Source organism: Diospyros lotus, chromosome 11 (assembly GCF_014633365.1).
Source record: "Diospyros lotus cultivar Yz01 chromosome 11, ASM1463336v1, whole genome shotgun sequence".
Classification (NCBI taxonomy): domain Eukaryota; kingdom Viridiplantae; phylum Streptophyta; class Magnoliopsida; order Ericales; family Ebenaceae; genus Diospyros; species Diospyros lotus.
In genome coordinates this window covers 1,379,641-1,400,197 of record NC_068348.1, presented here as the reverse complement: position 1 = coordinate 1,400,197, position 20,557 = coordinate 1,379,641, and the positions used below count along the sequence as shown (strand labels likewise).

Sequence of the window (20,557 nt, the reverse complement as noted above, 5' to 3'; positions counted from 1 at the left end):
GAACATAATTCGTTATTGATATTAGCAAGTTCTAAGACTTGTTCAATGCGAATTTCTTAAAGGCAACACATTAAACAAATAAATAAAATTTGACAAAGTGTGTGGCTCTATAAAGTTTTGTTTGCATGAATTTCATGTTGGAATCACGGAATGACCTTTTTAATGTGAAATAGCGATGTAGATGTAACATATCGAGTCATTTTTTAAAACACATCGAGTCAACCCTAAAGTCATCCTAAACCCATTACATACCTTATCCAAGTATGTGATTAATATCAAGACAATATTAAAATAAGAATGGTTTATAATATCGAATTAAGACATCTATACTTAGGATTGAAACATAAAAAAGTAGAAATTAAAAAAAACAATTAACTCAACTTGGTAAGTTTGATCTTGTGTTAAGATAAATTCAACTACATATGTATTAAAAACAAGGTATGTGATAAAGTTATAAACTTTTTAGCTTGACTTATGTTACCGGCCCAAACTCAACTTAAGTATCTTAATAAGTTAGATAAGTTTAGTTTTCAAGATATAGGTCGAGTGGTTGGACAAACGATATATTCGATTCACATCAATGGATCATAAATTCGATCATTACCTTACGTAATAAGACATCTGCAATTTACCTCATCTGTCAAAATCGAGGACGAGGGCACGAAAATGGTCATCCCAAATTAAATGAGTTTAGATATCTTACTAAATAATTATAATTGAAGTTCAACTTGACTTATCTAATCTACAAAATATATTTATATAATCAAATCCACTTCACCCATATTATTTTATCTCAATTCCAAACAGGGTATAAAATCAATTATTACCTTTTTTATTTTTAACTAAAAAATAAGAAATTAATTAAGGTCACCTTTTTAGGACTCTTAGGTAAATGGGTAGGGCACCAATGCCTTTCTTTACTTGTTAATGTCCCCCACTTTGGTTCTTCTAATTGGATGGCAGCCCTAAAAGATGCTATGGTTTGTACATTTATTATGCATAAAATCTCATGGAAGAATAACTGTCATTAAATAACATTATTTTGATATATTTATTTCTAAGTTGGTAATAGAATATATTCGAGTTCACAATTAAAGTTTTGTCCAATTATTTAGTAATGTGGACAAGAAAGACGTAATTGTGTTCTGCAAAAGATATTGTTATTAATGATGGACGATATCAATAATCAAAATTTATCTCAATATAAGTATTTGCATGAGATGGCGGATTGACAATTTTGATTTTTACCATAATTTTTGGTAACGTTTACCATAAATCTGTCTTTAACTCAAAATTCTTAATTTTTACCATAATTTGTTTGCGAAATTTTATTTGAATGCATTATGAAATATATATATATTTTAGATTGAATAATTATTTTTTATACTTTTCTATTTTAAATATTATATTTAACAAAAGATTCATGTATTTTTTTATTTATGATTTTTTTTGCATTTTCTTTTTTTACTTTTTTGAAAAATGTATTTTTTTTGTTTCTGTTTTATATCGTTTCCATTTTCGTACGGCCTAGACTATTGTTAATTTTTAAATAATACTATTATAAATTTATGTATAATACGTTTATTTTTATAAATTAACTACATTTATTTGTGAATATAACACCATTTAACTCAAAAATTTAGAGGAAGTAGACGAAATAACGTCTAGATTCATCATTGTCTAGATTCACCATTAAGGCTGTTCTAAACTATGTGGTTAGAAAAGTAAATTTGTTGCCTTGTAATTATTAATAATAAAAAATGCATGTTTGACTTGCCCTATGTAATGACTTTTTTTTTCAGAATTATATAGTTTTGTTTTTAACATCCTTAATTAAATTATATAAAATTACACTTAATTAAAAAAATCATATGATGAAAAAAAAAAATCACCAATCGAAAATCATTTTCGATCGACAACTCTTCCAATTTTCTTCTTCTTTTGTCTCTATATCACTAAAGCATAAGTCATCGCACATGGGTTTGATTTAGATTTAAAACAAATTCAAATAAGCTCAATTCTCAAATCCATTATATTGAGAAAAAAAAAAAAGAGACAAGAAAGAGAGGAAGAATTAGACATTATTATGGGTTCATTATGTCGAATCAAACCTTCGCTGTCACTCATTATTGATTAAAATCGAAATCAAATTGATCCCAAATATTGGGTTCAATGAGAATGCCAAAGCCCACATGGATTCAATCTAAAATAAATTTCATACCAAACAAACAAAGTTGTGGTAAATATTATGGGCATTGATATATTTTATATAATGTGAAAAATATAATTGATGGGAGATCTCATATTTATTAAAATAATATTATATTTTTTATAAGAATTAATCATAACTCGATACGTGTCTCGTCAATTGGTAGGTGTCACGTGATATACTCTTCTCTATTTTATTAGAGAAATTGTTCACATATCAGATAATCCTTAACCCAATCTGAGAAGCTATGTATGGTTATCGTTGGAATCTCACTCAGAACTTATAGAAGATAATTTCATCAAGAATTTCACTCGTCTGTTAAAGTATTAGACTATATAAACAATATAATTTTCAGAAGATAGATACGGATACAGTTTTACTTATTATTCTAATGTTCGATCTTTTAATACCGAGTATTAACTTGATTATTGAAGTTCACATGGAAAAACAAAAACTTCACTTTTACAAGGATTTTTAACATTTTGTGATTTGAATTCTAATTCTTTAGCAACATTAATAATATATAATATGAATGACATATTAAACAACACATTATATATACATATACAAATATTATATAATATACTCTTAATATTACACGGTACAAGAACATAGATTGGGGAAGAAGCCAAAAAAGATAGAAACTTTGAGAGATAAATGAAAGGCCCAAAAAAGCAATTAGGGGCAGCCATGGATGAGGAGGAGGAGGAAGCATTGCCAATGACGTCACTACATGTGGACACGTGTACCTGTGGCCGGTGGCTTTTCCTGCAAAACGTGACCGTAAAGGAATGACCCTTCTCTCGCGCTCTCTCTCTATGAACCACAAAAAAATTCAGTCCAAACAAACAAGAATCGAATATCTATTCTCTCCAATCTATTCAGCTTTACAAATTTGCTGTCCCAATCTTCAATCAGCGCTTGGTTCAGGGTTCCCCCCCAAAGGTTATTCCTCTTCACGCTTATTCTTCCTCTTCTCTCTTTAGAAAACGCGTCTATTTTCCCCTTTCTTAGCTCCCCTCTGATGCCATGATTGTCTGGAATTTGGCGCCTATTTGCTGTTATCTTGTTGGTTTTTTGCCCTTTTGATTGAATTTGCTTGTTCTGGGTTTAGGCATTTAGAGGGTTTCGATTAGGGCTTCTATTTATTGGCGTCTTTGGTCTATGGCTTAGCTTAATTTGGGGGTTGAGCTTATACTTTGATGGGTATTGAATAAAGTTTGGGTTCTTTCTTCCAGAAAAATTGGTTCCTTATTCTCTCCCCTTTTGTTTGTTCAGCAGTGTTGTTGGAGGAAGAGGGTCTCTCTACTATCTTGGATTAGGCCTAGATTGGGTCCATTTGGTGGTTGACTTCAATAATTAGGGTTTTGAATCCCTGTTTGGTTAGGATTGGGAGATACTTGTCGCGTTCAATCTGGGTGGTTTTGTGGGGGGATCCATTCAAAGTTTTGGTCCACTCAAGAAGGGTTGCTTTCCAAGGTAGAGATCTGTTTGGAATAAGCTGTTTTAGTGGTAAAGATGGTGGAATCCATTGCTGCAACATCCTTTTTGGGGCACCGACCTGTATTTGGAGGGCACAATTCCAAGGAAATCTCAATTAGGAGGAGGCTATTCGATGTGCCCCAGACCCCTGTAACACAATTTTTTGGTAAAAAGGTGCTCTGTACACCGCAGCCCCCTCCTCCTTCGAGATTGAGAAGTGATAGTATGGCAGTTCTGTTGATTAAGGCTCAAGCAATGGAACTGACAAAGGAGGCCTATTCACCTCGAGAAGGAGATAGAATAACTAGGGATTTTGGGTATCAGATTGATACTGGTGTAGATAAAAAACCTGGGTTATGGCCACCAGAGAATAAGGCAGATAACCCCTCGCTACACAACCCGTTACTCAGACAAGAAAGGATGGGTAGTGGGTGGTTAGGTGCCATCTTTGAATGGGAAGGAGTTTTAATTGAAGACAATCCTCATATTGAGAAGCAAGCCTGGCTTGCTCTTTCGCAGGAAGAAGGAAAATCTCCTCCCCCAGCTTTTCTACTTCGTAGAATAGAAGGTATGAAGAACGAGCAGGCTATTTCTGAAGTCCTCTGCTGGTCAAGAGACCCAGCTCAGGTGAGAAGAATGGCTTCTAGGAAGGAGGAGATTTACCAAGCTTTACACGGTGGGATATACAGATTTCGGTCTGGATCGCAGGAGTTTGTGAATGTCCTGATGAATTACAAGATACCTATGGCATTGGTTTCAACTCGGCCAAGAAAAATTATTGAAACTGCAATTGGAGTTATTGGAATTGAAGGGGTCTTTACCGTTGTTGTAGGAGCAGAGGACGCCCATCGAGGGAAGCCTGATCCTGAGATGTTCATGTATGCAGCTCAGCTTCTAAAATTCATACCTGAGCGATGTATTGTGTTTGGAAACTCAAACCAGACGGTGGAGGCTGCTCACGATGCACGGATGAAATGCGTGGCTGTTGCTAGCAAGCACCCCATGTATGAACTTAGTGCTGCAGACTTGGTGGTGAGGCACCTAGATGAGCTTTCTGTAGTTGATCTGAAGAACCTTGCTGACATTGAATTGTCCGAGTTCGGATCTGTTGAGCCGGAGCTGGAGATGGAGAAGGAAGAGGATGAGCCCTATCCCTCCTCATCTGTGGCCGTTGATGATGATTTCTGGTAATGTCTCCTCAAATGTACAGTATTTATGCTTCATGCATTAATCTAATTCTTTGTGATGAAAATTAAGTCTATCAGCTATCCTGTGTATAAGAAATAGGTAACATTCAAAAAAGTACAAAAAGAAAATGAAATGGTGGCCTACAACTGACCATCTCAATATCATGTGTATGTTCTATCTGTGCTACTATATATAAATGTATATTTGGGACTTGCTTGCGCGTTTTCTTCTTCTTCTTCTTCTTCTCATTTGATTTGATCCGGTATATAGAAATATACTTAGGTAGCTGGAAATCCTGATGATTGTTATTTGCTGATTTGCATTAGATCCATGAGAGTGAACCTAGCACATAATAACGTAGCTGAATTTGATCAGGATTAAGGCTTGATACATTGTTGTTGTCGTTGGCTTGTCGGTCAGTGATAATGTAGTGTTGACCTATCGCTGCGAACATGACAGTTAGTACGAGTCTCACAAATTTGCTTCTATGAAGTAAAATGAAAAAACATACACCACTGTGATTGGAAGGTATTACTGAGATTTCTGCATTCTTGAAGTGAGTTTCATGCATTGTCATAGATGTTCAACCTGCTTCTCCTCCTTGTACTTGTGAGATGACACTAGGATCTTGAAGCCGATCATAATAAGGCTGTTCTTTTATGATTGAGAAGCCACAATTTTGAGTCATGGAAACTGTTTTTTCTCAAAGTTAATGGTAAGTCTATTTACAAAAGCAACCATTACCGGACCCTTATATACTTCCAGATCCTATACTTCCCATAATAAGGTTACTGAGATATCTGCATTCTTGAAGTGAGTTTCATGCATTGTCATAGTTGTACTTGAGACTCTTTGTACTTGAGAGATGACCCCAGGATCTTGAAGCCGACCATAATAAGGCTGTTCTTTTATGATTGAGAAGCCACCATTACCCGACCCTTTCAGAGGGGGGGATACTTTTTTTTTTTTTTTTTAAGTGAAATGGTTTTTTTGTTTGTAACTCGTTATAAGTTCGTCAAATGTTATCGATGTCTCGAGCAAATAAAGAGCTATTTTAGCCTTTGTTTTGAATTTTTTTTTTTTTGAGAAACTAGTTAAAAAAGTTTGTAACAATGAAATTCAAACTCGATGGGGTTTAAATCTTTTGGTAATGTTGAAACATGGTAGAGATACGTATCGGATATTGATGAAATGGAAAATTTTCAAAATATAGATGAGAAGCTAACAATACATTATTTATATTATACAAAATATCATTTCCTTGTTGTGTGTGTATATATATATATATTTATCAAATGTCAATTTTTAAAACTCACATCAACTTAGCTAATTTATCAAATATTTTTTTATAATTAAATTCACCTTTCTAATCCGACTTTACCTCAATACACTAAACTCAACTCACATTGTCTTGCTCCTCGATGGGCATTAGGTATCACGACTCCTACAAGGGCTAAACTTTTGTCCCACAATATAGTTTTTGACAATCAAATAAGTGTTCGAAAAAAAGTTAGAATAAATACTGAAGGGCTTCTACGAAGAAAAAATGTTAAAAAATCGTTCAATCATCCCTTAAAATTATTAAATGAGATTCTCAACAATTAAATGAGATTTTTAGCATAATCATTTCTCAAAATTGTCAAACAAAATTCTCAACAATATCCGTCTTCAAGATTTTCGAGTTGTAGATTAAAATATCTTATTTGTGAATCTTCTTCCAATAATAAAAAAATACATAAATCTCTCATTACATTGTAATAAACAAACAAGAAGATGAGACATACTAATGATTGATCATTACTTCATTAACAATCATGAATTAAAATATAATTAAAATGATATGATTCACCCACTACATTATTATAGACAACTTATTGTTACTTTATTACTAAATTATTTTGGAGATTATATTAAAAAAATCGCATTGACTACTCAATGGGAATAAAGGCACATGTCAAAAGTTTTTTTTTTATAATTTTAAAATGAATTTTTTATTAGGTATTATAAGATTCCCGGTCAAAAATTTTTCTCTAATTGTTTGTTAGTTTTTTTTTTTTCTTTCATGTTCTTGAGTTGGGTATGTTTATAAAGAGAGTAAAGAGCTTATTTTTAATTAGCAAATTTTGATATTTCTATACTCATGTCGTTAAATTAATATACGTTATAAGATAATATAATTTAATTAAAAATATATCCAAAATTAAATTCCAAGTGCAGATTTATTAGTATAATTTATCTCACTTATTTGATTATTTAAACCTCAATTAACCTGAATTCAACCTTGAATTTCTTTTAATATATCCAAAATTGATTATTTAAACCTCAATTATTTTTCATCATGAGCCACATGATGTAAATCCTGTCACCGGCTTATCATATAATATTTTTTGCGATAAAGTTGTGAGCCACAGAATACTTTTTCAATCACGACTTTTTTACGGAATATTTTTTGCGATAAGACCATAAGTCATAGAAAATAATTCTTACCAACCCGTCAACTTACCACATAATATATATATATATATATGCAACCTGATATAACAATACAACAAATAATATAATATACATATATGCGCGTATATATACAACCATTGCACACGGTAGCCTTAGAAATTAATCCTTCAAGTTCTTCCAATTCCATCCTCTCCGTGCGTAACCAACGCTGGAAGCTCCCACCAGTCTTCTCAGGCTTCTCAATTCCTAAACAATATATTAATATAACTAGTGGTGAACTGTGTGATATACGCGGGAGAGTTTAATTTAAAAATAAAAGATTAAATTTATTATTTTAAATAATTTTAATAAAATTAATAATTATAATTTTTTTTTAATACTAAGTTTTTTTTTATCAAAATTTAAATTTAATTCATTATTTTCTATTCAATATGCTGATAGAGAATACTCTTAATTCAATGTATCGCTATTCTGTTGTGGAAACTTTACAAAACAGTGAGTCAGTATTCAATCGAAATCAAACTAAAACAACTGAATGTAAGAACAAATCAAGGCAGAAAAATAAACTCCATGTTTCGGCAATAATAGTAGTCACAAAAACTGCTCCAAGGCTCAGATATGGGCTCGTTCAATCACCACTTAAGTAACAACCAACGAATAGGGACACCAAGCCACAAAAGCAACCCACACGCCCAAGGATTCGAAACCCCCCTTCAAATTGAAAGCCCAAAAAAGACCCCAACACCTCTCGGTCGAACTCAACCGAAGTACTTTCCCACCCCAATCGATCAAAGCCACACCAAGTAGGTCACCGCCAAGGTAGATCAATCACCAAGATGAAGGGTCAAAAGCACAAAGCTAAGAGATAAACTTCCTCAAAAAGGAAGACCTTAACCTCGGATATGTAGAGGTTTCAAACGACAGTGAAGGACTGCATTTCGCACACAAGGAAATGCGACTAAACACATGGAAGGATGGATTAACCACAGAAGGCAAAAAGATCCCATCACAATCGGTTGAACAAGGAAGGAGGGAGAGAACAATCGGCCACGAAGGAAACAAGAGAGAAAGGATCGACCGCCACATAGGGACAAGATGGGCTAAGGAACGGGCTCAGGCTTGGGCTTGCTCCCTTTCTCTTGAGCAAATGGGCCAAGGCCCATTTCTTCTCCAAAACGAGGGTTAAGGGCTTATGACCCAACTTCTATAAATGGGTTGCCAGTAAGTGGGTTGAACCGTTGTTTCAATCCCGGGTTGAAGCCTATAAAACTAACCCGAACCATCATCATCGCCTTGGACCTCATTAGGAAACACAAACCCAACACATTCAATATGTTAAAGAATAAATGTAAAGATCCAAAAAAAAAAATGAATTAATTTAATTAAATTATATATATAATAATTAATTAAATAAAAAAATGAAAAATATAAAAAGAAAAGGGGGAGGCACTCGGCAGCCCCCCCCCCAAAAAAAAACAGAATCAACTCTCTCTCTTTCTCTCTCTTTTATTTTCTCTCTTGCTCCCTCTCGGATTTTCTTCGATTCCAAGCGATCCGGCAGTTTGATCTTCGATCCGACTTCATTTTTACCGTTAAAGTGCCCCCGATCTACAAGAAGGTAAGTATTTTGACTTCATCTTTTCTGTTTTTCTTGTTGTTTTCGTGGAATGTGGGTTGAGACGCGATGGGGCTTTTTGGCCGAATGTTTGAGGTTAGATCTATGAAGATCCAACCGTTGGATTTTTGTGATTTTTGGATATGATGGTCGGTTTGCTTGAGGGAGTTGGGTGGCGGTCTTGGATTGCCGGAAATCGCCGGCCACGGTGGCCGGCGACGTTGGCAGTATTTTGTCCCATTTTGGCCGAGAGTTTGACTCTAGATCTACAAAGATCTAGCCGTCCGATCTTTCTCATTTTTGGGTATGTTACTCTCCTTGGTGTTGCGCACCTCGGGGTAGTCTCCGATCGTCGAAAAATGGCCGGCGGCCGACGAACGGCAATGGCCAGATTTCGCCCCTATTTTGGCCAAAAATTAATTCTCGTATCTATTAAGATCTGACCATCCGATGGGTTTCATTTTAAGATATGTTGTTATTCGTGGCGAGGTCTTCGTATCGGTATATTGATCGGTCGTTTTTGGCCGGCCGGCGGTGGTCGCTGGCAGTGGTAATTTGCTGGGAAGGAAAAGAAAGAAAAGAAAAGGAAAGAAAGAAAAGAAAAGAAAAGAAAAAAAGAATAAAAGGAAAGAAAATAAAAAAAATAAAATATAAGGAAAAAGGAAATGAGGGCTTTTGGGGTTGGGCATGTTGGGTTAGGTTTTGGCCTAGGATGGCGGGGCCCGATTGGGTTTTAGGATGGCCCAATGTGTTGGGCATGACTGACCCAGTTGTGGCAGCCCTTGGGCTAGCCCACTCGGCTTGTTCTCCCTTGTCGCTTGTCTGTGGACCTAGGATGACTTGGTTAGGTTGGTCTTACTCAGGATATCGAGGTTGGTCTAATTTGGGTTCTCTTTAGGTCTCCTAGAATTGGCGATATGATTGGCGAGTCATTTTGTTGATCGGAGTTCTAAGGACGAAGCCCTATTAGATGACTCGAGATCGAGTAAGACTGACCCCGAGTGCGTTCTAGGCTAGCCTATGATGACGACGTGGGTTTATTTCGAATCCTGATTTCTGATGGATTCCTTTTATTTTGAGGCTAGAATATTGCAATTTATTCCTTTTAAACCATTTATTAAATTATTAATTAATTATTAAGTTTTTAAGAAAATTTATCAATTTAGTTATAAATATAAATTTATGTATGTATTTTTGATAAAGGAGGAAGTTAGATAAAAAAATATATTATCTATATTAAAAGAAAACTAGTTTATGGATAAATATATATATAGATATATTATGATATTGCCGCCTATAAGTGGGTGTGTAGTTCCACGATACACTTACGCGTAGCATGCAAGGCGAGGCATGATGACGTAGACGATAGCTTAGCTCGACGAATTCCATGACGTCAGATTTGAATATTGCGCGGGCCAAGGTATAAAATAATCAATTCAGGGTGTTAGGTAATGGTTAGGGTTTTCGGTAATTTCATTTCATCGTTATTCTTATTACCTAAATGTGACCACCCCATTCTATTTATTGTAGGATCAGATTTTCAGGATTTTGTTCGATTTTCTCCCTAGACTCAGACTTGAGTCATCGTTTTCCAGGCGAGTAGACAGGATATGTTATGTTTACCATATTTTTATGCACGTATATAAATTGTTCTATGCATATCTTGTAAATGATTTCTATATGCGAATCATTGAAAATATTCTCTTTTAAATGTTCCTAAATTGCATGAAATGTTTTCATCCTACTAGGAGAGACATAACAGAAATATACCCTAACTGAATTCTTATCTTGAGCATGTGAAGTATATGATGATATGGTGTATTTTAGGTACCACTTAAATTGATAAATGGTTATGACTTGTGCATAAAATAGGGTATCATTTGCATTATTATTAGAGGACTATCTAGTAGATTCCCTGGTGACTCATAGCAGGAAAAGATCATGGTACTGTGAGGCTTGGCATGCCAATGCCATGAGAGACACGGATAGTATGTTTTAGCACTGCTATCACGTGGGCCTTTATGATGATATTGTGTGATGATGATGTATGTGCCGATATATATACTTGTGTGCATGTGTATATAAGCGTTAGGCCAGTTTCTACTAGTGTGTCCTCAGAATCAGTGCATGCATCTCATACAAAAGTATAGGGGACTTAGGTGGTTAAGGAACAACTTATGGGGGTTGTCTTTAGGCACCTATTTTTCCTACACTATGTTTTCCTTGAAACCTCAAATTATTTAAACTTATGGTTCATATTTCCACTGTTTATACTGTTATTATGTTGTTATACTCATGATGATCATCGTAGCATTTTATTGTATACTCTCCTAGTGGGCATGACATACTTTATACTCGCGAGTCCACAAGACTCACCTCGTTTTATTAAAAATATTTTCAGGGAATTCTCCTTTTGATTATTGGTCCAACAGATCTTCTGGTATGATATCATACCCTCTTTTTTATTTCGGATGTATTATAGGATGCTCTGTGAAGACATACACGTGTTGTAGAGTCTGATGTTTTGTCTTTTGTTTTTGTTGGCACACAATTGTGCCAAGGGCCCGAGGTACGGGAACAGATATGTATTTATGACAGCAGTGTGATAGATATTTTGTACAGCTGCTGTATATGGAATATTGAGATATTATGTTAGAAGGTGAATTGGTATTTTATTCAGGTTCTATATCTTGTTAGTAGTATCGTTTTATTCAAATCAAGCTAGAGAAGAGGCTTACTAGTCCATTGTGGGGCCGTTGGGCCTAGGGATTAGTGCCGGTCATGACATATCAGATTTTGGGTCGTGACAATTAACATATTAAATATGTCACTTGACAAAATATTTATAAATTTTTTTATTATTATATTATATTATATTTAGAAATAAATATTATAAAATTTATAATATATCCACTCAAAGACGTTCGTTATTTTTTATTTATTATATTATAAATATAAATTAAAATTTTTAAATATGAGTAAGAATAAGTTTTTCAATAATAACAAAACTTTAAAAATATGAAGTTTGATTTCTTCCATAGTCTTAAAAATATGATTTCTTAAATATTAATTAGCATTGAAAAATCCAAGCATTTGCTGACTGCACTCCCACCCTGCAATTAAAACACAAAACAAAACACAATAAAAATTTTATATTTTTTTCTTTGTTTAGGTGAGAGGTTTATACTCGTCGGTGTACGAGTGCAGTTGTAGTCCAAATTTAAATTTATATTTTCTGAATGAGTCCAGGTCGTCCACTGAGAGATTTATTTATGGCAAAATAAAAAGAATGTCACACAAGCACACACGCATTTGGATAAATTGGCAACAAGGTTTTTTATGGTTTTTTAAACAACAGATACTAGGAAATAAATTAAGGCAGTAATTGAAATAAATACTTTAAGTGAGAATATAAAATTGGATAGTACTTGAGTTAAGACAATTTCAGTGCCAACCCGTTGATTCCCAAATTTTAGCATAAAAGATTAGCAACATTAATTTAATTTCAGATATGAGGGTTTGTTATTAAATGCAATTAGAGATGATGATAGTTCTAGGTTAAGCAATCCCCATACATGACATGCGGGATTCTAATTTAAGCAACCACCATAAATTCAATTGCAATTAATACACAAAAGAACTAAATTAATCATCCGGGTTTGGGTATGATAGCGTTTCCAGTTCTAGTAACTCTCATACATGGCATGAAAGCTCTAAGTTAGGCTTACGCTCCAATCCAAACCTAGTGATTTCTCAATAATTAAGATACACTCATACTGAAATTTAAATTAATGTTACTTATTTAAAGCGCAGCTTTCTTTGGGAATCATTGGCGTTGGACACTGTCCTTGCCTTAACCCAATATTAGATTTAGCTACTCATTTCCATTTAAAAGTTAATTGACATGAATTTAAACGACGTAATTTAAATAACAGAATTTAAATGTTACTTATTTAAAGCGCAGCTTTCTTTGGGAATCATTGGCGTTGGACACTGTCCTTGCCTTAACCCAAGATTAGATTTAGCTACTCATTTCCATTTAAAAGTTAATTGACATGAATTTAAACGACGTAATTTAAATAACAGAATTTAAATGACAAGAAATTTTAAAGGCATAAACTAACCGTCAATTTAGGCGGTGGATAATTAAATAACAAGAATTAAAATTGCAGAAATTTAAAGGCACAAATTAACCGGCCATTTAGGCGGTGAATAATAAAGTAATAATAAATGACATAAGAATTTAAAAGAAGAAATGAAGGAAGTAAGATCACAAGAGAGAATACTAAAGAAAAGGGGAAAGAACAAGAACAATTCTCAAAGAGAGAATTATAAGGAAACAACTAAACTTTGATTCAAGAATAATAATCACACTTACAAATGCAATCAAGTGATCTATTTATAGGCCACAAGATGCAATATAAACCACATAATTTCAATTATTCAACTAGACATAATTATATCTAATGGGCACTCACACACTTAAAGTTAAATGGATTTTAGCTATAATACACACCTAATATTAAATGGATTTTAGCTAAAATACATACCTAATAAAGCATTCATAAAGTTAAATGGATTTTAGCTATAATATCCACCTAATAGTTAAATGGATTTTAGCTAAAAAACACACCTAATAAAGCTCTCACATAAAAAATAAAAATAGATTTCTATAAATTGGTTTTTAATCTTCATTAGGATTAAAAATAATCCTTGGACCTTCTCCAAATAATATCTTCCATGGGTTGCTCAAATTGGGCCTTAATTCTTCATGGGCTTGAATTCTTCATGGACTTTAATTTTTCATGGGCTTGATTTTTTCATGGACTTGAATTCTTCATGGGCTTGATTTTTCTATGGGTTTGATTTCTTCATGGACTTGAATTCTTTATGGGCTTGATTTTTCCATGGGTTTGATTTCTTCATGGACTTTAAGTCTTCATGGGCTTGAATTCTTCATGCCTAAAAAAATAAAAATAATTTAATGTTATTAATAAATTATATATTATATATGTATTACACATGGCACATATATATATATATTATATTATATTATATATATATTACATGCATGCATATAATGATGTATATGTATTATATATAATTTTATATATTATTATTATTATTATTAAATTTTACTTTAAAATTTCATTTCATTCATTTTTCAATTTAAACTTGCATATAACCATAAAATATATATTAATATCTAATTTAAACTATTTTTAAGATCAAAAGAAGGGTATAATTATAACAAAATTTTTATAAAATTAACCACTAATCATTTGCCAAGCTTAAATAATTTTTTATGAATTTGATAAGATATCACATTTTCAAAATTATAATATAATTATTAAAGTAAAATTAAAAATTAATTAATCACTACCTTTGATTTAATTCAACTTTTTGAGGGAAAAAATTCACCATTTATTGACATTTGCCAAAATACTTTGCTTGACTATTCTATTTTAATATTATATATAGAGAGAGAATAAATATGTAAAGATAAGATTTTAAATAAATGGACAATTTTTTATGACTTAATTAAAAGTTCAAGTTGTCTATTAATATTTCTAAGAAAATTCATGCAAATTTAATACAAATTTCAGAGGCAAAAACAGCTTGGCAAATTTTTTGAGGGAAAAAAAATTTGTAAACTATTATACTTTAATATAATATATTATATATTATTATATTATATAAAGATAGGATTTTATTTAATGAACAATTTTCTGTGACTTAATCAATACTTTAAGTGTCTATTCATATTCCTCATAAATAATATTTATTTTTTATTGATTGATGAATTAATTAAATATTTAATATTTACAAAATAATATATTGGAAAACCCGTTATTAGAATTGAAAAATCTATGTATTTAAAATTCATTATTAATTTTATAGTAATTAGTATTTATTATTTCAAAATAATTGAAAATTTAAATTATTAATACAATAAGTACTAAATGCAAATTATTAATACAAGTTTTGGGGGAAAATATTTTTTTCAGACTATCCCATTTTTATATATATAAAGATATTATATATTATTATATTATATAAAGATAAGATTTTATTTAATAGACAATTTTTTGTAACTTAATTAATACTTTAAGTGTTTATTCATATTCCTCATAAATATTATTTATTCTTGATTGATTGACGAATTAATTAAATATTTAATATTCACACAATAATGTATTGAAAAAACCCGTGATTAGAATTGAAAAACTCGTATGTTTAAAATTTATTATTAATTTTACAATAAGTAGTACTTATTATTTCAAAGCAATTGAAAAATTTTAATTATTAATGCGAATTACTAAATGCAAATTATTAATACAAGTTTTGGGGGGAATTTATTTTTTTCAGACTATCATACTTATATATATAAAGATATTATCATGTGTTATTACTTGAAATTATCGTTCTTGTGTGGTCTCCCATCACTTGTGCTATTGATTTCGACAAATGAGATAAATTGCAGGTGGAATCTTTACCTTACTGTGTAGAACAAGGAGTTGAACCGTGACCTATTGGTACGAATTTCAATTTATCATGATCCAATCATTTGACTTATTCTCTAAGATTATCATGTGTTATTACTATATTATTATATGTTGACATAATGTACATATTATTTATTTATATGTGTGTTGGAACCTACACAGTGCATTCTTCTAATTCCCTTCTTGATATTAATATAATATTTAATATGTTATTATTATAATATATATCATATATATATATTAAAGTTGGCAAATAGGTTGGGTAGCTTATGTGTAACGGCCCGCCTCCCGGAGCCCCCGAGTACCAAGAGGATCCGTGAGAGGGTCATTACTAAAATGATACCGAACAACACACAACTACAACTCATGAAAAAAATCCTTATTAAAATCATATTCTTTTATCATTTCACACCTCATAATCATTTTTACAAAATCATCCATTACTTGGGCCCACCTGAGCTTACATAACATACGACAAACTTCGAAAACGTAAACATTAACCTTATCAAAGACTCGATGACCGCCAGGATCTAGTTTTGAGAGAGCTCTGCACTTGCTACCATGACTTGACGACCTGGACCCAAATCCCGATGAACGCACCTGCGATCTCAGGATATGCTGACCTAGAATGATGTAAAACAAACATGAGTCGCGAGACTTAGCAAGCTCTAGAAAGAAAGGCTGAGGGTTTAGGATATGACTCTTTCCATAACACTCCATGCAATTCATGCCAATGCAATCACGCCATGTCATGAGCTATACGTACCTTACTTCTACATGCATAACATAAAATTAACTACACATAAGGAACCAGGGGCCCACATAAGTCAAACATTGGCACCCGGGTCCCACATACAAACATGTTGTAACCGAACATAGGCTACCATATCATCATTCTCTTAGACCAGCCTTTTCCTGACATGGTCGGCTTTTCCTGACATTCAACATTTGTCTTTTCCTGATACTTGTTACATACTTTTCCTGATTCCCATCATATTTCCATATGTTCATCATGTCATACATCACATAATCATACTTCCCTCGGGCCAATCCCGAGCTAACATCTAAGCCGAGCCGAAGCTCACATGAGTCGATACTCCCGACACCTGGCACGGTACTCCCGTCCAGAATAACAGTAACTTTAGAACCATGCAATGCAACACATAAAAAATGCAAGGACTTCTGTAGCATAAACATGATGACAATGCCCCCATAAACCAAGCATCAGGCCTTGCTACGCCCACACATAAGAATTCACACATGCAGCATGCTCTAAATGCATATGCTTACCTAGGGTACCCAAATTGGCTCTTAGACCAACCGGGTCATGCAAATGCTCATACAACCCATCACATACAAAGCATGTCCCCACGTGAATGCAACACAGCCCTTTGTAGCACACACATCATGAAATGCACAAACCAAGGCGGGAATCTGGAGTACCAGCTCTTCTGGCCGTTTAGCGCTTATCGTAACAACCGATGACTAGCGCCCATACATCCAGCCATCAACTGCCACGACCCACGGTCAACAGTCAGTGGCTTTGTATCCATACCCTTAGACACACTTACTGACCCTATTAACTTTAGATTCTCTAAACTTAACATTACACAACATTTCTCCATAACTTTTCATGTACATAATCACATAGCATCATGACATCATTCTCATTCTTCCTTATTCATAGAAAACCATCTCAACATACATAATAAACTCTTTAACACATTTTCCTAATTCTGACCATAACCAATTTCTCTAAGAACCTAACCCCAACGAGTTCGGCATCATTCCCAAGGAAAGCGGAGCGATACGAAGCTCCGTGACGGTTGAAATAAAAGACGCCATGACATCCTTACTTAGCTTATCTCATTAACAATAAACTCATTAATAAAATAAAAGTCATAAAATGGTTACTATGCGGATTATTATTATTTGTGCGTAGAACCGAGTCACGGTGAGGAAGGGTTTAGAGTACAAGAAACCTCAAAGACTTTCACGGGAAATAAATAGCGTGAGAAGAGGGTTAAGAGCTTGCCTGAAAATGGTTGATTTCAGCCTTTATTGTGCTCCCGATGCGAATTAACTCATTTCCTAACAAATAACACAACTGGAACGTAAATTAATTATTTCTAATCGCGCAAAATTTATAATTTACACATATCACGCTTCTACAAATTTTTACCCACATACCTGATCACTTCCTATGCCAAAAATTTTAAAATCCTTTTATTTTTCATTATTTCCTTTTCTTTCCTCTCTTTTCTTTTCTTTCTTTCCTTCATTTTCTTCTTCTTCTTTCTTCCTTTCTTCTCCTCTTCCCCGCGCCCGCTGCTCCCTGCGCGCTACTTCTTCCTCCTCCTTTCCTTCTTCTCCTCCCTTTCTTCTTCTTCCTCTTCCTCTTCTTCTTCTTCTTCTTCTTTCTTTCCTTCCCCGCGCGCTGCTCTTCCCACCTTGCTGCCCAAGCTTATCTCATTTGCACACAACTCAATGGCATTAAAGCCATAAAAAGACATGGCCAAGACAAGGCCACGCCATGCATACACACATATAAATATATATATATATTAAGTAATTAATTTAATTTAAGTTAATTTGATTTACTTTCTTATTATTACTATTATTATTATTGTTATTACTATATTTTATTTTATTATTTTCATAACTACTTTCAATTAATTTAATTAATCACCTTAATTTCCTATTTCTTTAAAATATCATAAATAAATATTTCTCAAAAATTCTTAAATATTCTAAGATATCCACAACATCCAAATTAATTATTTTTACTTGTTTCCAAATTTTTGAGATGCTACATTATGGGCCCTGCCAGTCGGCTCGCCTCCCAACCTAACCCGGCCTGACCCGATACTATAGCAAATAGGTCAGGCTGGGCTAGTGCTTTGTGGCTCGCGGCTTGGCCCGACCCACTTAAAAATGGGGGTGGTAACCAAAATTAGGGTTGTCTACCAAAATGGCTCGACTCGACTATTTTATTAAAGGCCGTGTCGGGCCCCTATTTTTCATTGCCCAACCCAACTCACCTTCCTCGTGGGCCAGATTCGGCCCAGCCCATGAAATGAGTGGGCCAGACGGGAGACGGGTCGACTTGCCCATTTTCCAACTCTAATACATATGCATACATTTATGCACGACCACCCCATTCCAAATCACTTTCTTATTTTGGATGATTGTCCTTGCATGGCCTTCGGTACTTGTGCCTTTGAGTACGTCAGGAAAGGTAAATCGCAAGTTGGATCTTTGGCCTTTGCGTATGACAATGATCGAACTGTCAAATCACTTTCTTACTTTATTTTTATTATTATTTAATACATCACATATTACACATTAACTATTATATTAATATTTTTTTCACTAACTATAAACATTTAACACAGATGTGATTCCCTTTTTAATCGGAATTGAAAACAAAACTTAACTAACTCGATTTTTATTCGCTTGGGTTAGTTTGTTTTTGTATATGAACTAATTCAATTTTAGATTAATTTTATAAATCCAATGGAGATCAATTTGATTTTGGGTTAGTGTCAAACCTGAACCAAAGCCACCCAAAACTCACTAATCGATTAAATTGAATTGATAAGAAAAATTGAACCGAACCGAATAAATGCAAAAAAATCAAAAAAATCAATAAAAAATACACAAAATTAAAGAAAATGACGTCATTTTATAAATATTAAAATAAAATCATTTTAAAGTTTGGTCAATTTGATTAGTTCAATTATTTCAACCAAAAATCGAACCGACAACCAAATTTTTGAGAAAAATTAATTGAACCAAATCAATCTTATGTAAGAAAAAAATTTAACTGAACCGACAAGTTCGATGTTCGATTGATTCAATTTGGTTAGTTTTGGTAAATCCAACTTTTGCTCTCACCTAACAACCCATAAATACACCTACAAAATACTTTTAGATAGTTTTGTTAACCAATATATAGGGTGAAAAATGTCAAATATAGGAAGTATTCTAGATATTTGTTATTTTTAACATGTTTGTTAAATTTATCTGATGATCATTGAAAAAAAAGTCATGTGACTTCTTATATTGATTTTTCAATATATGGTTATCTCTGTCCCCCTCAGATAAGCATATTTTGATATTTACAAATAAGAAAAAAATGACATTTGTGTTCTCTAATGTATTTCAAAAAATTTAACAAACAGTTTGATAAAAATATTAAAATATTTTCCCATCTTATTTTAATTATTCATATTTTGGTTCGGAAAGCATTTCGACATTATCTTGATACTCTCTTATTTTACTTATTTTAACAAAAACTACTGCAGTGGTAGAATATATGTGGAAATGACATTATAGCTAAAAATAAAAACAGTTGAACATAATGGTAAACATTTGTATAAAGAAAAATATGTACCCTTTCCAATGTTTATTTATATTAAATTTTCTAAAAAACTATAATCTCTTATCATCATTCAACTAATTTTTAGGTGTTAAAAGAATGAATGTTATGTATAATTATTTAATAATTTAATTAGATATGATGTGATGGTAATCCATAATTAAAATTAATAACAAAATTTGACGTTATTTTAATTTGGAAGTAGTGCTAAGACTAAGGTGGTGTTCTTTTCGTGTTTCAGTTTTAAATTTATTTTCAGTTTTATGTTTTGAGCTTCTATTTTGAAATTTTTGAAAACGCGTTCTTTTTATCATTCTGAAAAATTGTTTGTCAAAATAAAAAACTAAAAAACGCGTTTGTTTTGTTATTTTAAAAAATTGTTTTTATAATATTTTATTCAATAAATTTGATTCAAAGTAAATTGTAAATATTTATTAATATATTATAAATTTAATTAAAGGACTTTAAACTATAATACAAGAGATATCTAATAATAGAATAACAAAAAAAATCCAAAAATCTTAGAAATATCAACTTTAAACATTAAAATCTATGACATACTTTAAATATTTATTAATAAATTATAAATTACAAAATAACATAACATTAATTGATCATAGGTGTAATTGAAAAATCTTAGAAATATCTTTAAAAAAATTAATATAAAAAAACCATATTACAAATTGAATTTAATATTCAAATAAAATAAAACAAAACAAAAC

General features: G+C 32.5%; 1 protein-coding gene across 2 annotated transcripts; it reads left to right on the top strand.

Annotated features, from left to right (window-relative positions):
* The first annotated feature begins 2,986 nt into the window (after positions 1-2,986).
* LOC127813727 (5-amino-6-(5-phospho-D-ribitylamino)uracil phosphatase, chloroplastic) lies at positions 2,987-5,105 on the top strand. Of its 2 annotated transcripts, none has more exons than XM_052354849.1 (2): positions 2,987-3,154; positions 3,488-5,105. In XM_052354849.1, exon 2 carries the CDS (start codon positions 3,728-3,730, stop codon positions 4,880-4,882), a length of 1,155 nt encoding a protein of 384 aa, XP_052210809.1. In that variant the 5' UTR covers positions 2,987-3,154; positions 3,488-3,727; the 3' UTR covers positions 4,883-5,105. The 2 variants fall into 2 exon arrangements, with proteins under 2 accessions (XP_052210809.1, XP_052210810.1); XM_052354850.1 differs by having other exon boundaries at positions 2,988-3,154; positions 3,491-5,105.
* Positions 5,106-20,557: the final 15,452 nt, after the last annotated feature.